We start from the raw sequence: 27,236 nt of genomic DNA on the forward strand, positions 1-27,236 counted from the left end.
AAAGGGAAAAGATTGCTTGCTTGGAAATCTGTTGGATATGGTTAAAGTCTGAAATACCCTTTGGAAGAAATCAGGAGAGACGTTGACTTGGTAGGATTATATTTACATTTCTAAAATACAGATTTTCTTCTTCCTTAACAGTTTATAAATAAGTTGATTTATAGGTTTCAGCTAGTATATAGATTTTACAAAGCAGTTAATTATGTATCACCATTATTCACCCATGTGGTAGATGAACATTTGTAAGTTGATAAATCTCAGCTTACATGGCATGTACTTTTCTCTCATGGAGTATAGCCTATCATCTGATCTGCTATGTGCTTTTTCTTCTCCCTTTTTGAATTATGCATTCTGTTACATATTCAAACAATCCACTTTTAAAGAAACATAATCCTGATTTGTGGTGTGCTGATTTCCATGGCGTAGATGTTCTCACTACAGTTAGTTTTAAGTTACGAGCATGCCTGCAGAGTTTTTGGGAGAGAGGCATAGGATGAGCTTGTTAGCTGGCTCCAGCAGCTTATAGTGCCAGCCCTGCATCTGTTTCCACTGTCCCGCTATGATGGATAATGCTGAAAACTATGTGTCTCTGATAAAAAGTGCTTTTTTCTTTTATCAAAGCTGGCATAGCTTGCTTACAAAGCCTGCTGGCCAAGTTCAATTCCAAGCCCCCACATAAGTACAAGTGTCTTATTGTGCATTCCACTGTGTTGTGTTGCAGTGGCAGGAGGTCCTACAGGGCCCATGCACACACACACACACATATGTATGTGCAAATAAATCAAATAATTACCATGGCTTCCAGTATTGATGGGGTATGTAATAGCATTTTCAATTTTTTATGCACTATTTTAACACATTTAAATATTTTTATTTGCAAGCAGAGAGAGACCAAAAGAGAGATCATGCATGTGTGTGCACCAGGGCCTCTGGCCGCTGCAAATGAACTCCAGATGCATGCATCACCTTGTGCATCTGGTTTTACATGGATGAATGTTCCATGGAGAATGGAACGTGGGTCCTTAGGCTTTGTAGGCAAGTGCCTTATCCACTGAACCATCTCTCCAGTCCCTATTTTAATACTTTAAAAAATGTTTTAGTATTCAGGAGCCAGAGGATCATTGTGAATTCAAGGCTACCCTGAGACTAAATAGTGAATTCCAGGTCAGCCTGGGCTAGAGCGAGACCCTACCTAGAAAGCCCCCCCCCCAAAAAAAAAAAAGAAAAATAAATAAATAAATAAATAAATAAAACGTTTTTGGGTGGAGTGTGAATCAATGTCTGGTTTTCTAAACAAGGCTCACCTGCAACTCATTGTGTTGCCCAGGCTGGCATTCAGTTATGACCCTCTTGCCTCAGCCTTTCAAGGGCTGGAATTAGAGTTGTGTGCCACCATGCCCAGCTTAAAAACTGATGTCTGCATGTTGTTCTGTGTTGGGTATATTTTCAAAGGAAGACACTTAAAATCAACATGGTTTGAATCTTAAAGGCAAGCAGTAAGTGAAATGACTTCCTGTGAAGAACTCAGCTGACAATGGTGATGCATACCTGTGATCTCAGCTACTATAGAGGCTGGGGTGAGAGGATCACAAGTTTGAAACTACCCTGGGCAGTTTTGGTAGATTCTGCCCCCAAATAAAGTTGGGATTGGGGGTATAGCTTAGTGGTAGAATGCTTACCTAGTGTGGCTGAGGCTCTGGAGTTCAGCCCCCGGCAGTCTGTCTCCAAAATGTTAGGATATCTCAATTAAATTTGAGAAGAAACATTTTGAGATCTTTTTGTTTTGTTTTCCATGAAGTACATTCCAGTTTTCAATTGTGGGTGAGAGTCATACTGACAAGACCCATAACATGTATTCAACATTGACTGCTTTATCACTTCATGTTCATCTTCACAGCAGTTTAATGGATTACAAGTTCCTGTTCTTCAGCATCCAGACCTTCCAGATGTCTTCCTAATTCCCGTCATTGGACCTAGGTTTGTGAGGGTTTTGTTTTCCTATGATATTCTAAATATGAACATGTCCAGGCGTCTTTGTATGTTGACAGTACTGAGTTTTTGCATTGTTAGCAACTTGGTACAGCATTCCTGAATTCCTGTAGGTGCATTTCTGGCTGTGTCATAGCAGGTGCTGTGACGGAGCACTAGGAGTGCCCCTAAGTGCCCCAGAGATGCCTGTTAGGTCCTTTTATTGCTCATGTGTGTTATGAGGTTATATTGCTGAATTATTTTTGTTGTTGTTTTTTGTTTTTGTGAAGTAGGGTCTCACTGTAGCCCAGGCTGACCTGGAATTCACTGTGTAGTCTCAGGGTGGCCTCGAGTTCACGTCAGTCCTCCTACCTCTGCCTCCCAAGTGCTGGGATTAAAGGCATGTGCCACCACGCCCTGGTAAATTAAAAAATTGTTGAGGCTGTAACAAATATCCAGCATAACATATTTCCTACTTTCAGTGTTTGTAAAATTTTATTCATAATTTAACAGTAATGGTAAATTACTGTATGCTAGGAATGGTTTTATTTATGTATCTATTTGGGAGGTATATATTTGAAAATTGCAGAAGAGGGCTGGAGAGATGGCTTAGTGGTTTAAGCACTTGCCTGCCAAATCTAAGGACCGTGGTTTGATTCCCCCAGTACTCACATAAGTCAGATGTACAAGATGGGGCATGCGTCTGGAGTTCATATGCAGTGGCTAGAGGCCCTGGTGTGCCATTCTCTCTCCAACAAATAAATAAAATATTTATTACAAAAAAGAAAACTGAAAAAGAGTGCTGATTTAAGGGGTGCACCACCACACCTGGCCTAGTTTATTGTTCTGTATTTCTAAGTCAAAGAGATTTCTTGTTTCTGTTTTATGATTTTCTTTCTTTCTTTCTTTCTTTTTTCTTTTTCTTTTTTTTTTTTTTTTGAGGTAGGGTCTCACTCTAGCTCAGGCCGACCTGGAATTCACTGTGTAGTCTCAGGGTGGCCTCAAACTCACAGTGATCCTCCTACCTTTGCCTCCCGAATGCTGCGATAAAGGAGTGTGCCACCATGCTCAGAAACTTTTATTATTCTTTCTACCATAATAGAGACTTTTCTCTTTAGTTGCTTTGAATATAGAGATGCATTTGAATTAATTTTATTTTTTGTATACTTTTTAATTTTCCATATGCTTATGAAGTTCTTTTTAATTTTTTTTTTTTTGGTACTATTCAGACATAGGTTGCATGTTGAATGAATGCTTTCTGTATGCTCCTCATCAAAGGGAAAAAGGTACACGCTCCTGTGCCATTTGCTCCAGAAGTGTGCAGAGTGGAGTAGAGCCTGTCTGAGGTCTGGTCTGACAGGCTTCCTCACACAGACTTCCTTGAGCTGTCCACTGAAGTCTGGCGGTCCTGATGAGCAGAACTGGTGAATGCTGCAGCTCTCTATGAGGGTTTGTAGCCCATGTCTATTGTCACTGGGGACGGTAGTTAGGTCTGTGTACTTAAGTCAGGGTATGACATCAGGCTATAACATTGCATTTAAATTAGCATTTTCCAAGACTGGATTTATATCTAGAGAATTCTTTGGGCTCCTACTTAGTTTTTTTTTTTTCTCAATTTTTATTAACATTTTCCATGATTATAAAAAATATCCCATGGTAATACCCTCCCTCCCCCCCACTTTCCCCTTTGAAATTCCATTCTCCATCATATCCCCTCCCCATCTCAATCAGTCTCTCTTTTATTTTGATGTCATGATCTTTTCCTCCTCTTATGATAGTCTTGTGTAGGTAGTATCAGGCACTATGAGGTCATGGATATCCAGGCCATTTTGTGTCTGGAGGAGCATGTTGTAAGGGGTCCCAGCCTTCCTTTGGCTCTTACATTCTTTCTACCACCTCTTCCACATTAGACCCTGAGCCTTGGAAGGTGTGATTGAGAGGTTACTCAGTAATCCAGTCACTTCTTTCTAGCACTATGATACCTTCTGAGTTATCCCAAGGTCACTGCCATCTGAAAAGAGAAGATTCTCTACCCAAAGTAAGAGTAGCATTAATATAAGGGTATAAATATTAAGGGAAGTGCTTACTGGGCAGTTTGATAAGCATAGTATATATACTTATCCAGACATCAGCAGATGTTATACCCCTAGGGCTCATGACAACCCTTGTTTTAAGTTTTCAGTATCAGGGATGTATTCCCCCCATGGAGTGGGCCTCCAGTCCAACTGGAGGGCAGTTGGCTTCCACTGTGACAGACGTGCCACTATTGCACCCGTTGGCTCATTTGGCCTGGCTGGCCAATTATAAGGCTTTCAGCATCCACTGTTGAGTATCCATCTTTACTGGTGGTATCTCTTTCTCCCATTGAACTACATGTAGAATGGCTTCTTCCAGCTTTCTGTCAGCTGGTCTACATGGAGGAGGTTATTAGCTCAGTTCCAGCAGGATTTCTCAGTGGCCTTGCAGCCCAAGTATGTGGAGTCTTCAGCAATAGGATCCCTACTTAGTTGTTTTTTTTTTTTTAAGCTTTTTTATTTATTTATTTGAGAGCGACAGACACAGAGAGAAAGACAGATAGAGGGAGAGAGAGAGAATGGGCGCGCTAGGGCTTCCAGCCTCTGCAAACGAACTCCAGACGCGTGCGCCCCCATGTGTATCTGGCTAACGTGGGACCTGGGGAACCGAGCCTCGAACCGGGGTCCTTAGGCTTCACAGGCACGCGCTTAACCACTAAGCCATCTCTCCAGCACCCTACTTAGTTTTTAATTTAAATAAATTTTATATTTTCTTTTAAGACTTCTTCCATTTTAGTAAAAATCTCACCCCAGTATTTGTAGCAGATCAGATCACTATATTTTTCATAATGAAATGCATGATTTAATGGCTTAAATCTTTTGAGATCCAAATGAGGCTAGACTTGAGAGCTGTGTGTATGTCTAGCCCAGCAGGCTGAGGCAGAAGAATTGCCATGTGATTGAGGCCACCATAGACTACATAGCACCAGATCAGCCAGGGCTGCTTAGCCAAGACCTATTTGTAAAACAAACAAAAAACAACAACAAAAAAAACCAAATGAGGCAAATTTACTCTCAGCTTGCTCGTTTCCTTCTTCTACAGCTGCCATATCAGTAATATCTGTCTAGTTTACTTCTCCCAGTTCTGGAGGTCAGAAGTCAGATAAGGCAGTGGTTTGGGTTCTGGTGAAAACCCTTCTCCAGGGTTCAGAGAGCTGACTTCTGCTCCCTTTGCAGAATGAGGATGAGCTGACCCTCAGGACCTCTTAGAATAAAGGCGCTAATCCTATTGGGGGCTGCTAGCTTCATACCTAATTATCTCCCCCCCCTACCTTCATGCACTTTGACACTGTAATTAGGATTTCAGAAGGTAACTTTTGAGTGGGATGCACATCCATTCCAGAGCACTCTAAGATTGGAATTTATGTTTTGCATGTGTAAATAGGGTTATTACAAAGGAACCTCAAGGTGCCTGCATACAGACCTCTCATTTAGTAAGGATACCACTCCCTTTGAAAAGCAGTTGGTTGACATGCAACAGTGTCATGAACTATCACAGAATTTTATTTAGCATCTCCAATTTTATAAACATTAACGTGAGCAGTTTAAAAAGTACCAGAGAGGGTTGGGGATATGGCTTAGTTGGCATTTGCCTGCAAAGTCTAAGTACCCATGTAAGTCAGATGTACAAAGTGGTGCGTATGTCTGGAGTTCCTTTGGAGTAACTGGAGGCTCTGGTGCATCCATTCTGTCTGCCTCATTCTCCCTCTTCCTCTCTTTCCAATAAATAAATAAGTAAGATAACTTTAAAAAAATTCCAGAGAAATATATGTATTTTTGTATGCTTTAATCAGGCATATAACAGTCTATTTTTAATTCCCAGCCATTCATTTTTAACTATTCTAATAGTTTTCTCTTAATGTAGATGTCTTTATACTATTTTCTCCAATCGTTGCTATAGTATTAGAGAATTATTTTTTTTATTAATTTCTTTTCTTCTTATATATATATTTTAATGGTTTTCAAGGTAGGGTTTCACTCTAGCCCAGGCTGACCTGGAATTCATTATGTAGTCTCAGGATGGCCTCGAACTCACAGTGATCCTCCTACCTCTGCCTCCCAAGTGGTGGGATTAAAGGCATGCGCCACCACACCCGGCTTAATTTAGTTTTTAAAATTATTTTTTTTATTTTTATTTACTACAGAGAGAGAAAATTGGCTCACACAGGGCTTCTTGGCCCTTCACATGATCTCCAGATACATGCACTACTTTGTGCATCTGGCTTTACATGGGTACTGGGGAATTGAACCTGGACTGGCCATCATCAGGCTTTGAAAGCAAGCATCTTTTAGCTGCTTAACTTCTTTTTTTTAAAGAAACGTTTCAATAAAAATCAAGTTTGTATTTCTTTTTGAAAGTTTCCTAGCTAAGGGCTGGAGAGATGGTTTAGCGGTTAAGTTTCCTAGCTAAAACACTTGTAATGAGCTAGAGATGTAGATTAATGATAAACTATTTGTCTAGCATGTATGAGGCTCTGGATTAGATCCCCAGTACAACAAAAACAAACAAACAAAGAAAAGCCCCTCTCTTTGTTGCTGACATTGTTGCTCGCTGCTATTGCTCAGTATGATACCACAATACTCAGGAAAATTCAGAATTTGGAATAGAGCCTATTATTTTCTTCTTGTACGGTCACAAAATTCCACGTTGAACCATTACAAGTGAAGGGCCATCTATTTTATGTCTTTTTAAAAAAAATATTTTTATTTATTAGAGAAAGAATGTGCATACCAGGGCCTTTAGCCACTCAAATGAGCTCCAGATGCATGTGCCCACCATGCGCATCTGGCTTATGTGGGTTCTGTGGAATCGAACCCGAGTTCTTGGGCTTCACAGATAAGCGCCTTAACTGCTAAGCTCTCTCTCTAGCCCCTGTTTTATGTCTTTATACAACTGTTCCTACTGCTGCTGCCTCCCCACTTCTGGGACACCTGGTCCTCTGAGACTACTCACAGCTGTAGCTGATGGCAGGAAAAGAAGGGGAGGCGCTGTCAGCAAGAGGGAAAGGCTCCTGGGGTGAGCCCGACAATGCCAGGCTCAAGCTTCCCGAGTTCTGTGCACCTGGAGTCACACAGGACACACTGAACAAGAGAACAAGCTGTGACTGTATGAATCAGTGCTGCTGGGGGCTCTCTTTCAAGGCTTGGGGACCATTATTCCTAGTCAGAGGTCATATAAACACTCCCGCCCCTTGGCCTGGCATAGATCCAAATTCTAGGCTCCAAACAGGAAAACTGGTTTTCCTCATAAGCCTTATTGTTTGTATAAATGACTTAGGTACAGTGAACCACTCTCTCAGCAAACAGTGTGGATTCCTGAAACCTGAATTTCCAGGAATCCATCAAGGACCAGCTGTGTAAGCAGGCCTTGCAATAGGTAAGAAGTCAGGCCTGTTTTGTTAATTCTTATCCAGAATCCACTGTTTTCTCTCCTTAACTTTCTGAGTAACATGACAGACATGTATAATTTTACAATACTTTTTAAAAAATTTGTGCTGTATGTAAGATGCAAGTGTGTTATAAAGATGAATGCTAGAGTTGTGTTTTCCCCATGGACAAATCTGCTATTTGTTTTATATAACACCTAAATCTCTATGCTTATATATTGTTCTGAGCTTACTGTTTCCTGCTAGGTAAAACCTGCTTGTTTTTTAAATTAACTAGTTAATTTATTTGTTTTTTATTAGTTGGGTGTATAGTATGTATATAGCTATGATGGTACCATCATCAGCCTTCTCCCTGTCGGCCCCCATGAGGATTGTAGGTCTTGCATTGTAGGGGTGGCCATCAGTTGTGGGGGAGAGGCAATGTCTCTGTGCATAATGACCAACTTATGGCTCTAACAATCTTTCTGCCCCCTCTTCCACAAATTTCCCTGAGCCATGTTGGGTTCATTTTAGGTCTGTTTCAGAGACAAGGTCTTAGGAGTCTCTGTGTTTCTGGATATCTAATTTGGTAGGAGTTGAGTGTTCTCTGTGTGTAACTCCTTCACCCTTGTGAGAAAGCATCTTTTAAATTGAGGTAGGATCTCAGTCTAGCCCAGGCTGACTTGGAATTCAGTATGCAGTCTCAGGGTGGCCTGGAACTCATGGCAGTCTCTTACCTCTGCCTCGTAAGTGTTGGGATTAAAGGCGTGCACCACCACACTTGACATTACATTCCTCTTAACTCCCAAGATCCAAGTATTTTAAGGATTGGACCCTTTGAGGCATCAGGATTCTCTGTCTCTTCAACCAATGAATGATTGGAATTAACCCTTCTTTTACCTCCAGCCTTGGAGGGGGGCTAAAGTCAGGGTGATTGGACCCCTGAAGGTGAAAAGGGCAGAAAAGTTGATGCATGCTAGAAATCCAAGATCCTCTGACTTCTTATCTTTTGCCTAGTTTGCTAGGGACCAGTTTTTCCACAGTCAGGACCCCTCCTGGTCGGGAGGTCTTTCATAGGCTTTAAACATTGTGGTTGGTCAAGTTCAGCCCCCAGAACTTGGTGCCAGAGCTAATTTCTTCCTGAGACAGCTCAGCCCTAACCAGTCAGCTGGCCCTCCGGTTCACCTGGGCCAAAAGAGAGCCTACCACTCTAAGGTTATAAATACCTTTGCAAGGGGAGGCTAGTGTCTCTCTGATCACTTAGGAACTTCCAGTTATGGGTGAGTTTTTCTCTCGCCTGGGCTGGCTTGACTCAGGCCCAGGGCTCAGGCCCAGCTAGGCGGCCTCCTAGCCCTTACTCTCCGCATGGGTTCTTCTTTATCCCCTCCACCTCCCCACATGGCAGGAGCTCCTTGAACTTTCTTTTCTCTTTCCACACTTTTTTCCCCCTGATCCGTATCTGGTCAAGTGGACTCCTGAGCTACAAGTGGCCCACATGGGTTTTTGGGCTCAGTGTGGTGTACTTCTCTTCTCCCCAGTTTATCTCCCCTTACCTCCCAGCCTTCCCCTTTCCGCACTCCTTTGTAAAATCTGAATAAAATGTGGTATTTTAAAATCATTCTCTTGAATCTAGAATTGCCAATTGTTTGGTTGATTTGCAGATATGAACTCAGGGCTTAGAGTTCCAGGAAGCACCCCAGAAACCCCAATTTCTGTATTATAGTCTTATGGGGGGCCATCTCTGGGAAAGTGGCAAGGATCTTTAAAATTCAGTGCTCAGGATTGTTATTCAGGCCTAATCAAACTAGCACCTCTTGATTTCTGAAAAAGTCTTTTTGAGTGTTGGCAGTGATGCCTAGCCTTTAGTGATTTAAAGAATGATCTAGATATGCAAAATTGAAAGAACGAAGAATTACCTTTACTTGCCTAGTTAAAAATATTCATAATTTACAATGCAGCAATTTATCATTTTACAAAAGTTTTGAAGACAGCAAACCTGTTGTTCTTCTAATGCTCTTGTGAAGGCCATGGGAGCTTGTTAAGTGATTAAACCTCTTCCTGTGGCACTCTCTCCCCCTTCTACCTTCCACCAGATGGACTTTGTACTTTTTCTTTTCCCAAGGCCCATTCGAGCTTCTCTATTTTATTATTATTTTTAAATATTATTTATTTATTTGAGAGATGGGGAAGAGGGAGAAAGGGTGCACCATGGCCTCCTGATATTGCAAATGAATTCCAGGTACTTATGCTCCTTTGTGTATCTGGCTTTATGTGGGTACTGGGGAATCAAACCCAGGCCATCAGGCTTTGTAAACAAGTGCCTTTAACTGCTGAGTCATTTCTCTAGCCCTACTCCCTTTTAAAATGTTATTGTATGTAACTCTTTTTTCAGCTTTCTTTTTCTCATTTATGCAGGAAAATCAAGACTAAATTACTTTATTATATAAAGTTTTTATTGAAATATTGAAAATTTTGTAGGCATTAAAGGACTATTTCTCTTTTCTTAACATTCCTAGAAAGAATATAAGAAAACAACAGTGTGAAGTTATTGTTGGAGCTCAGTGTGGCAATGCAGTGTTGAGAGGAGCCCATGTCTATGTTCCAGGAATCGTGTCGGCTTCAAAATGTAGGTATCAAGTCTAGGGCTCTCTGAAATTCAGGTGTGCCATCAGATGCAAAATGAATTTTAATCATTCAGGTGTATGTATCAAATTTATCCTTGTTAGGTATTATTTGAACTTTGTGTTTACTATAGTGTGTGGGGACTTTATCCAATAAAGATTAATAGTTAATCATCCACATAAAGCTTTCTGTCAATTTTTCCTTTCTATAAAAGGATCAATGTGATGATATAGTCCAGGAAAATTTGACTAATGGGTACAGTGTAAAACGAGAGTGAGGTTCATTTTGTAGTTTTGACATTGTTGTCTTACTACTTTGTCAAGATGTTTGTGAGGGAACATCTGAACAACGCAAATAAACTTGGTGCTCTTCAGTTATCTCCCCTGTTGATGGCATGTTGCATATGTTTAGAAAGTTAGAACTTCTGGTTAAGATGGTGGTGTAGGTACCATGCCAAAGCAGCCTAGGGAGGAAAAAGCCAAAAAAACCTCAGCAAAATACACACTTTTACTAAAAAGTGAGGTGTATAGGAAATTGAAATGGCAGCGGAGAAGTAGGAGAGATCCAGAGCCCGCACAGACCGGCAGAAGCAGCTCCGGCAGGTCTGCCATCCGCCGTGGCGGCCCTGGCACACTAGAAAGCCACCAGGCTCAGATTGAGCCACAGGAAGAGCCAGGTGAGGGGATTTTCCACTCACACCGGAGCTCTCTGCAACTCAAGAAATGTGAAGGGAGAGCGGCAGTGAACAATGGAGGAGGTAGAAGAACATGTGGAACAGTGAGAGAACTAGAGCAGCATCGGCTCCCTCTCTTCCCGCACGACCTATGCCCAGCTCCAGAGAATAGAGCAGTGGTCCAGGGACCCGGCCACGCCAACTTGAGCCGACAGCGGGACCTAAGCAGGAGCAGAGGTAACTGGGATTACATCAGGGAAGGTTATCACCTGGTTACAAGATGACTTGAAACCATCAACAGATCAGAAATCTTAACCTCCTTGTTGTCAGGATTAAGGGTATAGGTGGGGCACCACACACCCTAAGGGACAGTTAGGGGATCTGGTTGTCATAATACCTACTCTTAGATAAATACTGTGATAGTCTTGAGAGTCACACCTAATACCTTAATCTCCTATGCTGAAGTTATATAACATCAGATTATCTGATAAATCTAATAATACCCAGCTAACTAGAAAATCCAATCATTAAATAATCCAGGATGCAAAAATATATACATTATAACACAAGAAACACCAAAAATAAAGACAATATAAATCCACCAAAAAGTATTAATACAGCAGAAATGATCTCCAGTGAGAACGAGTTAGAGGAAATGCCTGAGAAAGATTTCAAAAGAATGATTGTAAATATGTTCAAAGAAGTCAAAGAAGAAATCAAAGAGGAAATCAAAGGAATTGAAGAAAACCTAGGACGCCAATTTAGTTAAATAAAGAGGTCAATACTAGACATAAATAAGGACATAGAAATAATAAAGAAAAATCAGTCAGAATTACTAGCAATGAAGAACACAGTTAATGAAATAAAAACTCTGTAGACGGGCTGGAGAGATGGCTTAGCAGTTAAGTGCTTGCCTGTGCAGCCTAAGGACCCCGGTTTAAGGCTCGGTTCCCCAGGTCCCACGTTAGCCAGATGCACAAGGGGGCGCACGCATCTGGAGTTCGTTTGCAGAGGCTGGAAGCCCTGGCGCGCCCACTCTCTCTCTCTCCCTCTATCTGTCTTTCTCTCTGTGTCTGTCGCTCTCAAATAAATAAATAAATAAAAATACTTAAAAAAAAAAAGTCTGTAGAAAATCTCACCAGTAGAATGGATGAAGGAGAGGCCAGAATTTCTAAGCTAGAAGACCAGGTGGCAGACCTAATGCAGTCCAACAAAGAGAAAGACAAACTAATAGAAAAGAATGAGTGGGAATTTCAAGATGTTCGGGACACTATGAAAAGATCAAATATAAGAATTCAGGGCATAGTAGAAGGAGAAGAATTCCACTCCAAAGGCATAGTAGGTGTCTTCAACAAAATCATAGAAGAAAACTTCCCTCAAATTGGGAAAGAGGTGCCAGTGCAGATATAGGAAGCCTTTAGAACACCGGCCAGACAAAACATGGAAAGAACCTCTCCTTGCCATATTATAATCAAACTACCAAACATACAATCCAAAGAAAAAATACTGAAAGCGTCAGAAAGAAAAATCAAGTTACCTATAAAGGCAAGCCTATCAGGATTACAGCAGATTATTCAACACAAACTTTAAAAGCCAGAAGGGCATGGAGTGATGTATTCCAAGTCCTCAAAAATAACAATTGTCCACCAAGTTTACTTTATTGTGCAAAGCTATCCATTAAAATAGACAGAGAAATTAGGACATTCCATGATAAAAGTAGGTTAAAGGAGTACGTGAAGACAAAACCAGCTCTACAGAAAATACCTGAAAGAATCCTCCATTCTGAAGAAAAGGAAAAGCACACATATAAGGAACCTGGAAAAAACAAGCAATACTCACGTACTAGTTAACACAAGAGAGCAAAGGTAGAACCACAAAAAAGGCAAACACAAATAAACACCTTTCAGTAATATCTCTTAATATCAACAGCCTCAATGCCCCAACCAAAAGACACAGGTTTTCAGACTGGGTTAAGAAGCAGGATCCAGCCGGGCGTGGTGGCACATGCCTTTAATCCTAGCACTCGGGAGGCAGAGGTAGGAGGATCGCCATGAGTTCAAGGCCACCCTGAGAGTACAGAGTTAATTCCAGGTCAGCCTGGACCAGAGTGAGACCCTACCTCGAAAAACCAAAAAAAAAAAAAAAAAAGAAGCAGGGTCCTACAATTTGTTGTCTCCAAGAAACTCACCTTTCTACAAAGGATAGACATTATCTTAGGGTGAAAGGTTGGAAAATGGTGTTTCAAGCAAATGGGCCTAGAAAACAAGCAGGGGTTGCTATCCTGATATCTGACAAAGGTAGACTTCAGTCCAACATTAGTCAAGAAAGACAAGGAAGATTGATTAAGGGCACACTCCAACAGGAGGACATTACAGTCCTAAACATATATGTACCTAACATGGGGGCTCCGAAATTCATCAAAAAAACACTATTAGAACTAAGGTCACAGATAACACCAAACACAGTGGTGGTGGGTGACTTTAACACCCCACTTTCATCAATTGACATGCCTTCCCAGGAAAAAATAAACAGAGAGGCATCTGGACTAAATGAGGTCATAGAAGGAATGGACCTAACAGATATATGCAGGACATTTCATCCAAATGCTGCAGAATATACATTTTTGCAGCAGCACATGAAACATTCTCTAAAATAGACCATATATTAGGACACAAAACAAGTCTTAACAAATTCAGGAAAATTGAAATAATTCCTTGCATTCTATCTGACCACAATGGAATTAAACTACAAATCAATAGCAAGAAAGGCTATAGAGCATACACAAAATCATGGAAAATAAACAATACCCTATTAAATGATGAATGGGTCAATGAATAAATCAAGAAGGAAATCAAAAATTTATAGTGTCAAATGATAATGAAAACACAATATACCAAAATCTCTGGGACACAATGAAGGCAGTTCTAAGAGGTAAATTTATAGCCTTAAGTGCCTATATTAAGAAATTAGAAAGGTCACAAGTAAACGACCTAATGTTTCACCTTAAAGCCTTGGAAAAAGAAGAACAAGGCAAACCAAAAATCAGTAGACAGAAAGAAATAATAAAGATTAGGGCAGAAATTAATGAAATAGGAACAAAAGAAAAAAAAATCCAAAGAATTAATGAAACAAAGAGTTGGTTCTTTGAAAGGATAAACAAGATTGATAAACCCTTACCAAATCTGACCAAAAGAAAGAGAGAAGAGACACAAATTAATAAAATCAGAGATGAACAAGGTAACATCACAACAGATTCCAGAGAAATTCAAAAAATCATAGGGACATACTATAAAATCATATACTCCACAAAGTATGAAAATCTGAAAGAAATGGATGATTTCCTTGATTTATATGACCTACCTAAATTAAATCAAGATGACATTAATCACTTAAATAGACCTATAACAAGCATGGAGATCCAAACAGTTATCAAAAATCTCCCAACCAAAAACAGCCCAGGCCCAGATGGATCCACTGCTGAATTTTACCAAACCTTCAGGGAAGAACTAACACCATTGCTTCTTAAGCTTATCCATAAAATAGAAAAAGAAGGGATCCTACCAAATTCCTTCTATGAAGCCAGCATCACCCTGATACCAAAACCAGGCAAAGATAGAACAAAAAAAGAAAATTACAGACCGATCTCCCTCATGAACACAGATGCAAAAATTCTCAACAAAATATGGGCAAACAGAATACAAGAATATCAGAAAGATCATTTACCCTGACCAAGTAGGCTTTATCCCAGAGATGCAGGGAAGTTCAACATATGCAAATCAATAAATGTAATACATGATATAAAAGGCCTGAAAGACAAAAATCATATGATCATCTCATTAGATGCAGAGAAAGCGATTGACAAAATCAACATCCCTTCATGATAAATGTCCTACAGAGACTGGGAATAGAAGGAACATATCTCAATATAATAAACGCTGCTAATGACAAGCCTACAGCCAACATATTACTAAATGGGAAAAAGCTGGAAGCTTTTCTACTAAAATCAGGAACAAGACAAGGGTGTCCACTGTCCCCGTTTTTATTTAATATAGTACTGGAAGTCTTAGCCATAGCAATAAGGCAAGAGACGCATATAAAAGGGATACAAATTGGAAAGGAAATCAAATTATCATTATTTGCAGATGACATTCTTCTATATATAAAGGACCCTAAAGACTACCAGCAAACTGTTAGAGCTGATAAACACCTACATCCATGTAGCAGGATACAAAATAAATTCACAGAAATCAGTAGCATTCCTATACGCTAACAACAAACACACAGAGGATGAATCAGACAATCACGCCCATTCACAATTGCATCAAAGAAAATAAAGTACCTTGGAATAAACCTAACCAAGGAAGTAAAGGATCTCTACAATGAAAACTATAAAACATTCAAACGAGAAATTGCAGAAGGCACTAGGAAATGGAAAAACATCCCTTGTTCCTGGATTGGAAGAATCAATAGTGTGAAAATGGCAATTAACCGAAAGCAATCTACACATTTAATGCAGTCCCCATCAAAATTCCAAAGGCATTCTTCATGGAAATAGAAAAAACATTCCAAAAATTCATTTGGAATCACAAAAAACCTTGAATATCTAAAATAATACTGAGCAACAAAAATAAGTCAGGAGGTATCAGCATACCTGATTTTAACCTATGCTACAAAGCCATAGTAACAAAAACAGCATGGTACTGGCACAAAAGCAGATACGTAGATTAATGGAACCGAATAGAGGACCCAGATGTAAGTCCAGGTAACTGTAGCCACCTGATATATGCCAAAAATACTTATTGGAGAAAAGACAGCCTCTTCAGCAAATGGTGCTGGGAAAATTGGATATGTATCTGTAGAAGGATGAAAATAGATTCTTCTCTCTCTCCATGCACAAGAATTAAATCCAAATGGACTAAAGACCTTAACATCAGACCTGAAACTCTGAAATTGCTAGAGGAAAAAGTAGGGGAAACTCTTCAACATATTGGTCTTGGCAAAGACTTTCTGAATATAACCCCAATTGCTCAGGCAATAAAACCACAGATTAACTACTGGGACCTCATGAAATTAACAAGATTTTGTACTGCAAAGGACACTGTGTATAAAGCAAAGAGGCATCCTACAGAATGGGATAAAATCTTTGCCAGCTATATATCTGATAGAGGATTAATATCTAGGATATACAAAGAACTCAAAAAGTTAAATGATAAGAAGTCAAACAAGCCAATTAAAAAATGGGCTATGCACCAAGGCTCAGGGAATGTTCTCAAAGAAGGTGCAGTAAGTTTGTAAGAGTCATATGGTGGGTAGGAATATCCTGAGGCATAGTCCCTCCTCACAGAGACTTCATGACCCCACAGTAAATATTAATAAACCCCCTTAGAAGGGCCTTCAGTGGTATGGGGGCAGGAGGGAAGGGATATCAGAGCATACTGTTTGAAAAAAAAATAAAACTTTCACATGTTCATCTTGGTCATCAACTAAGACAGAGCTGTCTGTAATTGAATTTTCTGAATAAATTATCCTATCCCATATAAAAAAAATGGGCTATGGAGCTAAATAGAGAGTTCTCACAGGAAGAAATACAAATGGCATATAAGCATCTAAAAAATGTTCTACGTCACTAGTCATCAGGGAAATGTAGATTAAAACTACATTGAGATTCCACCTCACTCCTGTCAGTTTGGCTACCATCATGAAAACAAAGGACCGTAAATGCTGGCAAGGATGTGGAAAAGAGGAACTCTTCTACATTGCTGGTGGGAATGCAATCTGGTCCAGCCATTGTGGAAATCAGTGTGAAGGTTCCTAACACAGCTAAAGATTGATCTACCATATGACCCAGCTATAGCACTCCTAGGCATATATCCTAAGGACTCATCCCATTTCGGTAGAAGTACGTGCTCAACCATGTTTATTGCTGCTCAATTCATAATAGCTGGGAAATGGAGCCAGCCTAGATGTCCCTCAACTGATTATACTAGAAAGTTAGCCATTCTGCCTCAGTGGGACCTTACTGGACTTGAAATCAGGAAACACTGGTTTTGATGCATTACAGATTTATTCTGCCCCTGATCCTCAGCCATCTTGCATTCTAGCCAGGTCTCACCCTTGCTTTTTTTTTTTTTTTCCTGGTTTTTTGAGGAGGGTCTCACTGTAGCCCAGGCTGACCTGGAATCTGGAATGCACTCTGTATTCTCAGGGTGGCCTCCAACTCACAGTGATCCACCTACCTCTGCCTCCTGAGTGCTGGGATTAAAAGCGTGCGCCACCATGCCTGGCTCTTGTTTGTTTTTGTCTGGTTTACAAACTAAGAATGTGCGTTTCTGTGTGTTTGGATGGATTTTTTTTCTTAATATAAACTTTTTTTGAGGCAAGCCCAACAGACTGCCTTTGTTTTTGGTTTATGCAAGAGTAAGAGAGAGAATTGGTGCGCCAGGGCCTCTAGCCTCTGCAGTTGAGCTCCAGACACTTGCGTCTCCTTGTGCGTATGTGTGACCTTGCACACTTGCATCACTTGTGCTTATGTGGGACCTAGGGAGTCAAACATGAGTCCTTAGGCTTCTAAGCCATCTCCCCAACCCTAATGTAAATTTCTGATGAACACTTCTGAAGAAAACTTAGAACATTTAATATTAAGTCAAGATACCACAGTTTACATAAAAGAATATATATATTTTTTGTTTTTTGTGGTAGGATCTCATTCTAGCTTTGGCTGGCCTGAATTCACTACATAGTCTCAGCGTGGCCTTGAACTCATGGCGATCCTCTTACCTCTGCCTTCCAAGTGCTGGGATTAAAGGTGTGCACCACCACACCTGGCAAAAGTATTAAGTACTGTTAGATTTGGGGGAAATAATTATTTTATTTTTTAACAGTTTTATGCATGTATTGCATGTATACAGTATATTTGGATTATAGTCACTCCCTGTTACCTTCCCTTGGTCCCTTCCCTCCTATGAATCCCTTATTCTTCCAAGCCAATCTACTCTGATATTTTCCTTCTTCTCCTTCTCTCCTTCCGTACCTCCCTCCTTCCCTCTTTCCCTCCCTCTTCCCCTCCTTCCTTTCTTTTAAGGTAGTTTCTCCCTGTAGCCTAGCCTGACTTGGAATGCACTATGTAGTCTCAGACTGGCCTGGAAGTCACAGTGATCTTCCTACCTCAGCCTCATGGGTGTTGGGATTAAAGGTGTGTGCCCCCATGCCCTCCTTTGTCCTCCTCTTCTTTTTTTCTTTCTTTGGTTTTTCGAGGTAGGGTCTCACACTAGTCCAGGCTGACCTGGAATTCACTCTGTCGTCTCAGGGTAGCCTTAAACTCACAGCGATCCTTCTACCTCTGCCTCCCGAGTGGTGGGATTAAAGGTGTGCACCACCACACTTGGCCATCCTCCTTTTCCTTTCTTATCCTTCTTTCTCTTCTATTCTCCTCCACTTAACCCTCTTTTTCTCCCCTCACCTGAGCTTACTTAGCATTACTTGTATGAGGATGGATGTGGAGGGTTCTTTTCTGGAGCATGGGCAAGTCACTAGTGGTTACACCATGGAAAAAAATGACTCAGGGGAAAGTAATATGTGTTGAAGATGTCCTTCCTTGTCTGTTTAGAATGTTTTGGGTACTCTTTTATTTTCATGCTCTCAATGAAAAAAAGAAATCTCCAGTTAGATAGGAATACTTAAAAGTTAAGAGTTGGATTTCATGTGAAGGATTATTATTGAGATAAATTTTAACTGGTTCATGTCTATAATTTCTGTCTCTTAGGTCCCACTCTTGCTTGAAGAATTTTCACAGTTCTGCCAAAAGCATGGATTATTATAATCTGACTTTCTTCTTCCTGTAGTTATGAAAGCTGGAGATGTTATTTCTGTATATTCTGATATTAAAGGAAAATGTAAGAAAGGAGCCAAAGAATTTGATGGAGCAAAAGTATTTCTTGGAAATGGAATTTCTGAACTAAGTCGCAAAGAAATCTTCAGTGGGCTACCTGAATTGAAGTATGTTATCATACACTGTGGGGAAAATAGTATTCTTTCTGTGGTTCAAAACCAAACAAACAAACAAAATACCTAAAAATAGGGCTAGGGAGATGGTTCAGTGGTTAATGGTGGTTCCTTACAAAGCCTGAAAGTTGGCAGCCAGTGTTCCATTACTCAGAATCCATGTAAAGCCAGATGCGCAAAGTAGAGCATGCCTCTCGAGTTCATTTGGAGTCTTTCTGCCTGCCTCTTATTCTCTGTCTCTTGTTCAAATAAATAAATACAAATATTTTTTTAAAACCAAAAATAATGTAAAAGTGTATCTAGTTGAATTATATGAATTCTTTAAATAAATTCAACTGGAAAAATAATTAGTCCAAGTATACATGATTTTTGGGATTAAAGAAAGTTATTTTAGGTTAAAAAAAATATAGACAGATTAAAAACCAACGTCATGGACTGGAGGTTAGTACAGTGGTTGGACACTTTCCTATCGCACCTGAGGCTTTGAGTGCAAACCGAGGAACAGAAAGCCCAAGTACACCGCAGGAGATACCTCCCTGTCAGTGAATTTTACTTGTCCTGAATGTTAATTATTTGAACTCTGAAGAACAATGCTTTCCTTATTGATTATCTTATTAATAACTAACTAGCTGACTTGATCTTTTTAACATTCTGATTTTGTCAAAGAAAAGTTTGACTTTAATGTAAATCAAAAGTATAAATTACTTTAAATGAAAATGACTTTTACTAGAAAGGCAGCATTTATTTATGGTCAGAACTGAACATCTGGATTTGTTCAAGCCAAATTGACATATATTTCATTCTAAATCTCTCTGGCTGTCCATAGCTCTAGTTTTGTTTCCCCTGTTTGCTTTAGGAATGCTGTGGAGAAAGAACTTCATTCCTTCCACATTAGCAGCTGGCAGACCGCACTGAGAACTGTAAAGCGCTCATCTCGCGCGGGCTGCTTTCCCGATTCCTGGAATGTCACTCCTGTTGGAGCAGTTATCCTGTAACGATTCTCGAGGAACACAGTATCGGGCTTCTTCATTCTAAGAAAGCAATTATTTCCAGATGGCCAGAATCCATTTTATACTCTTTAGAGTGTTTTGTGAATGTGAAGATTGTGTCTGTCTTTGATCTGTCAGAGGGAGCTGGTATTTTGATTGCCTTTGCTCGTTATTGGTGTTTTCTTCCCTCTTGATGCGCTGATTCTAGCTCCTGTCCCAGGACAGTTCTCTGTGTTGGTGGCAGTAAGAGCAGCTCGTTTGGAAAGAACAGCTGCTGTCCTAGTCTGGTGCTGGTGTGCTTTGTTGCCTTTGATACTGTTTTTTTTTTTTTTTTTTTGGAGGTATGGTCTCACTCTAGCTCAGGCTGACCTGGAATTCACTATGGAGTCTCAGGGTGGCCTCAAACTCATGGTGATCCTCCTACCTCTGCCTCCCGAGTGCTAGGATTAAAGGCGTGTGCACCCTCGCCTGGGTGCCTTTAACACTTTGTGAGCACATGTCTCAGATTGTCATAGCTGTTCTGAATTACTCTACACCCTACCATCCTGAGTCCTGGCCCTTCCTGTTCCAAACAACTCCACCGCCACTTGTAACTAAAATGAACAATGTTGAAAGGGCCATCTGGGTTGTGTCAGTACTGGGCAGTTATTCTATAAAAAGATGGGGGAGCACCAGGGTTGGGTTCTTGTCAGCATTTAGAGTCAACTTGATTCCAAGCATTGTCTCAGGTTCCATTAAGTGCCCAGCAGAGGACCTTGTGAATTCAGTCACTCACGACATGTTTTTGTTACCAGGAAGATTAGAGTCAATCTCAGTGAATAATTGGTGTTCTTTACCTTTTGGATATCAAAAGAAACCCTGTGCCTAACTAAAGTAATTGTGTAATTGTATCCACTTTAATCTCCAATACCCTTTCCTGTTCCAGACAAAGATTCAAAATCACAGGACATTTTATGTAGTTTGGTTTTAAATAAAGGTAGTTATAAAAAGTCAGACTTTTTTTTTCAAGGTAGGGTCTTACTCTGGCCCAGCCTGACTTGGAATTCACTATACAGTCTCAGGATGGTCTTGACCTCATGTACCTCTTCCTCCTGAGTGCTGAGATTAAAGGCATGTGCTGCCATGTCCGGCAAGTCAGAATTTTTTTTTTAAGCGAGAGGGAAAAAGAGAGAGAGAGAGAGAGAGAATTGGTGCACCAGGGCCTTAGCCACTGTAATCAAACTCCAGATGCTAGCGCCACCTAATGGGAATGTACATCCTTGCACTTGCCTCACCTTTGTGCATCTGGCCTACATGGGATCTGGAGAAAGATCCAACATAGGTCCATTGGCTTTGCAGGCAAGCGCCTTAACCACTAAACCATCTCTCCAGCTCCAAAATACTTTTTTTTTTTTTTTTTTGGTTTTTCGAGGTAGGGTCTCACTCCAGTCCAGGCTGACCTGGAACTCACTCTGTAGCTTGAGGGTGGCCTTGAACTCATAGTGATCCTCCCACCTCTGCCTCCTGAGTGCTGGGATTAAAGGCGTGCGCCACCACGCCCGGCTAGAATACTTTAAAAAATATTTTTACTTATTGATTTGCAAGCAACGAGAGATCGAAGAGAGACAGATGGAGAGAATGGCTGTGCCAGGTCCTATAGCCACTGCAAAAGGGCTCTAGATGTTTATGCCATTTTGTGCATCTGGCTTTACATGGGTACTAGGATATCAAACTCAGGTTGTTAGGCTTTGCAGGCAAGCACCTTAACTGCTAAGCCCTCTCCTCAGCCCAGTAGTCAGAATATTTTATAGATGATGTGTTGTTCGTTTGTGTTTTGTAAACTGTGAAGTTTATATAGCAACTAATGCTAGATTTCTTTTTTTTTAGAGGCATAGGCATCAGAATGACAGAACCTGTATATCTTAGCCCTTCCTTTGACCGTGTGCTGCCCAATTACTTATTTTTACAAGTAAGTTACTCATTAAAGTATTTAGACATTGACTTATTTGGAATCTGTTTTTTAAACTTATATGAGTATTTTGTGGTCGATTTACGTATTTTCTGGTCTATCTTTTATTAAACAGTAGGAGAAACCTTTATAAGCACACTTGTTTCTTTTTCTATATTGATTTTCAGCTACTTTTGCTTTTTCTTTTTTAAGAAAAAGCGAGCAAATGAGAAAGAGAGAGAGAGAGAGAGAGAGAGAGAGAGAGAGAAGAGAAGAGAAGAGAAGAGAAGAGAAGAGAAGAGGAGAGGAGAGATAGAGAATTGGCACCAGTGCCTCAGCCACTGCAATCAAACTCCACACTTGGAGCACCTAGTGGGCATGTACATCCTTGCACTTGCCTCACCTTTGTGCATCTGGCTAACTTGGGATCTGGAGAATAGAACATGAGTCCTTAGGCTTTGCAGCAAACTCCTTAACTGCTGTTGCAGTCAGGTTCACATTGCTAGTAGAAATCACCCAACCCAGAGCAGCTTGTGGGAAAAAAGAGGATTATTTTGGCTTATAGGCTCAAGTAGGAAGCTCCATGATGGCAGGGAAAACGATGAGGGTGGACACTACCCCCTTGCGACAGTAGCAACAGGGAGTGTGCCAAACACTGGCAAGGGGACACTGGCTGTAACACCCATGAGCTCGCCCCAACAACACACCTCCTCCAGGAGGCGCTAGTTCCCAAATCTCCACCAGCCGGGAACCCAGCATTCAGATCATCTAAGTTTATGGGGGACACCTGTGTCAAACCACCACAGCTGCTAAGGCATCTCTCCAGCCCCCAGCTACTTATTCTATCCTCTTGATCTGAAGGTGATTTAATGACATTGCAGTTACTGCTTTTTATCTCAGAATGTTAATACAATGTACACATTTGTTGTTCATATAAAATTCATGCTGGGCGTGGTGGTGCACGCCTTTAATCCTAGCACTTGGGTGGCAGAAGTAGGAGGACCACTGTGAGTTCGAGGCCACTCTGAGACTACATAGTGAATCCCAGGTCAGCCTGGACTAGAGTGAAACTCTACCTCAAAAAAAAAATGAATAAAAATTCAAATTGTTCACTGATACTGGGTTTCTGTCTGGTGGCTCTTAATTGTTGTGATATAAGAAATCTTTTTATGTTTTCAGTTTACTAAGTACTTTCATGTACGTGAACTTATTTGGTTTCAGTCTGATAGTTAGGTGATACTACTGTTACTTTTGCATCACATGAGATACTGAAGACTAGATCTGCTTGGGTTCTTGGCCCAGTGCACACCAGCAGTAGCTGGTAGAGTGTGAACACTAGCCGAAGTCCAGGTGCTGTGTGCTTTCTTACTTTCATAGAATTAAACCCAGAGATTAGGGCTGGAGAGAGGGCTTAGCAGTTAAGTGCTTGCCTGTGAAGCCTAAGGACCCAGTTTGAGGCTCGATTCCCCAGGACCCACGTTACCAGATGCACAAGGGGGCGCACACGTCTGGTGTTCGTTTGCAGTGACTGCAGGTCCTGGAGCGCCCATTCTCTCTGTCTGTCTGTCTCTCTCCCTATTTCTCTCTCTGTCACTCTCAAATAAATAAATAAAAATAAACATCAAAAAGAAAACCCCAGAGATTATCAAATGATTTGTGTTATCTGCACATTAGTGGTAATGTGAAATATGAGGACCTTACACATAATTGGTTGTGAATCACTTTGGTGGTTCTGTTTGCTTAGTTTTTGTTTCCTGCTTGCTTGTTTTCTAGTCCATTTTCATTCATTTATGATCGGCCGACAACATTGCCCTGAATCCTTGCAGGCATTTTCTGTCCTCCTTCACATTAGTAGTGACTAAAGCAATATTATTCTTTCTTATTTCTCTCTTTGCTAGAATAAAGAGCTCTACATTTGTTCTAAATTTAGTTTAGAACTTCTTTTCTTTTTTAAGATGAGGCCATTTTCTTATTTATTTAGTTATTTTACTTGGGGGGGGGGATGGGCGCACCAGGGTCTTCAGCTGCTCCAAATGAACTCCAGACACATGTGCCACCTTGTGCATCTGGCTTACGTGGGTCCTGGAATTGAACCTGGGTACTTTGGCTTTGCAGGCGAGTACCTTAGCTCTAAGCCATCTCTTCAGCCCTAGAATTTGTTTTTTTTATTGGAGATAGGATCTGACTCAAACCCAGACTGACCTCGAATTCATAGCGATCCTGCCTGTTGAGTGTTGGGATTAAAGGTGTATGCCACCACACCCAGCACAATCTATTTATTCATTTCTTCAGTTATTTATCTGTCTGTTTTGTGTGTGTTGTGTGAGTACGCACCATGGCACACACGTGGAGGTATTTCCCATTTTACCATAGATCATCTAGGATTATAGAAGCCTGCACAGCTCCTGGCTTTTGCATGAGGTTTAGGGATCTGAACTCAGGCACTCAAGAGTAACATGACAAGCACTTTGTCCACTGAGTTTTTATATTTATCTATCTATCAAGAGAGAGAGAAAGAGATGTAAGATCTTGCTCCAGTCCGGGCTGACCTGGAATTCACTATGTAGTATGAGGCTGGCCTTGAACTCACAGCCATCTTCCTACCTCTGCCTCCCATGTTCTGGGATTAAAGGCATGAGCTACCATGCTCAGCAGAGAGAGACAATGGGCATGCCAGGGTCTCTAGCAGCTGCAAATGAACAACACAAGCACCACCTTGTGCATCTGGCTTTACGTGGGTTCTGGGGAATTGAACTTGGGTCCTTTGGCTTTGCAGACCGGCACCTTAACTACTGAGCCATCTCTCCAGCCCTTCCTAGATTTTTTTAACAGAGAAAAATCAGTATAGTGCAAAACGATTTTTATATTTCTTGGTAAATATACCTATACCATTCTCCTTTCTATATTTATAACCTTAAAACAGCTTAAGGATGACTATAAAATAGAAGTTAGGAGACCATTCATGACTCATAATATCCATGCAGTACCATGGAGCTGCATTCTTAACATATTGCTAACTCCATAACAAAGGGCATTTGATCACTGCTGGAGTAAAGGTTTTGTACTTGTGAGTAGAATTTAGCTTTTTTGTTTGTTTTTGTTCTTTTTGAGGTAGGGTCTCACTCTAGACCAGGCTGACCTGGAACTCACTCTGCACTCTAAGCTGGCCTTGAACTCAACAGCAGTCCTCCTACCTTGCCTCCCAAATGCTGGAATTACAGGTATGTACCACCATGCCCAGAGTTTAGCTTTTTGTCTTTTCCATAGTGGAAGCTATTTTATTTTATGTAATCTATCATAATGACCATTAATTAACTGGACAGTAAAACTTACTGAAAATGATCATGGTAATAGCAGGTAACATGTATCGAGTAATTATTGCATTTTCTGTATTGTAGTTTTTGTTAACATACATTTAAGGTCATGGATAAGGAAATGGAGGCTTGGGTAAATAGAGTGCATATCACATAGTGGCATTCAAGAATTTCCCAGGGGCTAAATGAGTGCTTTACTGAGTGCCACCCAGATAGAAACGACCAACGCGAAAATTTGAACCTAGTTCTTTGACTCAAGCTTGAGCTTATGCTAAAAATGTGACCCTTTGAAGAATTGCACCCAGATCATGTGCAAGGCCTGTTGCAAATGCAAGTCTGTGGCCCTAGTTTGAAGTGAGGGGGTGAAGTCTCCAAGAAATTTACATGTTCCTTCTGTGTCCCAAGTGCTGCTTTTGCAGGTCCCCTGCCTGCATTTGTGGCAAATGTTTAATGTAAGAAATTAGTTGAGGGTCTGGAGAGATGGGTCTGTTGGCAGAGTGCTTGCCATACAGCATAAGAACCTGAGTTCAGAGCCCCAACAGCCATCCAAGTACAAGTACTTGTAATTCCAGGTCTCTGGCTAGCAACTCTAGCTGAATTGGTGAGGTCTGTCTATGTTCAGTGAGACCCTGTCTTAAAAAAACAGGGCAGGGAATTACTGAGGCAGACTCCCCTATGTCAACACGTTGAAACACGTGTGCCACACATGCAACAAAAACAGATTAGAATCACTAATAATTGATTTCATTTTCTCATAGAATTTGCCATCTGCTGTAGTAACTCATGTTCTGAATCCTCAGCCTGGAGAGAAGATTCTAGATTTATGTGCAGCACCTGGGGGCAAAACAACACATATTGCAGCATTGATGCATGACCAGGTAAGCTTGTCATTATAATCAAACTACTCAGCATATTGCATATGGCAGTGATGAAGGTAAAGATTACATATCATTTAGGAAGCAGAGATGTTCATAATCTAGATTTATTTCCAATTCAGCTAAAATTCTGTCAGTTATTGCTTTCAATTCAGTTGACATTATTTATGAAGACTGTTTACAGCCTTTCTTATATTCTCAGTTTGCTAATACAGTTATAGAATTATTCATTCATAGAGTTTTTATACAATAATTTTATTGACTTGTGTGGGGTGAGGGTTTGGGTTGGAGGTGTGTGTCATGGCACATGTGAAGGTCACAGAACAATCTCAAGATGTCTGCGTTCCTCCTCTGTGAGACAAGGTCTCTTGCTGCTGCATCTCAACTGACAGATTGCAAAGGAAGTCAGACTAGCTGGCCCATAAGCTTCACATTTTCTTGTCTCTACCTCCCATTCATTGTCATAGGCACTTTGGGATCATAGATCCATTTGCCACTTTGTATCTGACTTTATGTGGGTGTTGGAGAATTGAACCCAGGCCAGTAGGTTTTGTAAGCAAATACCTTTTACCACTGAGCAATCTCCCCAGCCCCTTTTGTAGTATTTATTTACTAAAACATTTAAGAGATCTTTTCATGTTCTTATTTTTAAAATCTTATACTTAATTGAAGTATTAAGATCAATTGTTAATAATAATTAGATGGTATGTTATCACCATTAATAGCATATGTATGATATATATGCATACATATTACACATGATAAACATAACCATACATATGGAATGCTTGTGTCTAGGAAAGAATATAATCTTTATAATCATGTTCCATCATCACAAAATAAGAGTATATCTGACCTTGAATGGCTTCAGTTCAAGTCTCACTGCATTTTTCTATGCATTTTTTATTTTCTCTTTTATTTATTTATATTTATTTATTTGCAAACAGAGGTAGGGAGAGAGAGAGGGAGAGAATGGGTGCACTGGAACCTCTAACTACTGCAAATGAACTCTAGATGTATGTACCACTTTGTGCATCTGTCTTTACATGGGTACTGGGGAATCAAACCTAGGCTGTTAGGCTATGCAAGTAAGTGCCTTAACCTGAGCCATTTCTTTAGCCCTGCATTTTCATTTTCCAAGGTGTTTGATTATGAGCTGATTTTCATCTGTGTTCAAAACTCATTGTGACCCTTTTATTCTTCAACTGAAGAAATGTGGCTATATGACGCCATCATTTTTCTTTCAAGTTCTATAAGTGGTTCCTAAAATCCTGACACATCCAACAACTTTTACCTGTATTAAGGTTTCCTGATCTATATAGATTGAACAACTATTTATTTAGTACTTGCTATGTTAAGGATTGGAGATTATGGTCCAAAAATATAGTAACAATAATTTCTAGCTTCATGGAGTTTACACTCTAAGG

General features: G+C 40.4%; 1 protein-coding gene across 5 annotated transcripts in view; it reads left to right on the forward strand.

Annotated features, from left to right (window-relative positions):
- Nsun6 (NOP2/Sun RNA methyltransferase 6) overlaps window positions 1–27,236 on the forward strand; it is an 85,488-nt gene that overhangs the window by 11,775 nt on the left and 46,477 nt on the right. For 2 of the 5 annotated variants that reach the window (XM_045134955.1, XR_006633667.1), the window contains exons 3-8: window positions 1,898–1,977; window positions 9,925–10,034; window positions 18,545–18,698; window positions 19,561–19,695; window positions 21,560–21,641; window positions 25,693–25,812. In XM_045134955.1, coding sequence (XP_044990890.1) covers window positions 1,898–1,977; window positions 9,925–10,034; window positions 18,545–18,698; window positions 19,561–19,695; window positions 21,560–21,641; window positions 25,693–25,812 — 681 coding nt within the window. The remainder of the gene's footprint in view (window positions 1–1,897; window positions 1,978–9,924; window positions 10,035–18,544; window positions 18,699–19,560; window positions 19,696–21,559; window positions 21,642–25,692; window positions 25,813–27,236) is intronic. The other 3 variants (XM_045134956.1, XM_045134957.1, XM_045134958.1) reach the window with 3 other exon arrangements.

Source organism: Jaculus jaculus, chromosome 15, assembly GCF_020740685.1.
Source record: "Jaculus jaculus isolate mJacJac1 chromosome 15, mJacJac1.mat.Y.cur, whole genome shotgun sequence".
Lineage (NCBI taxonomy): Eukaryota > Metazoa > Chordata > Mammalia > Rodentia > Dipodidae > Jaculus > Jaculus jaculus.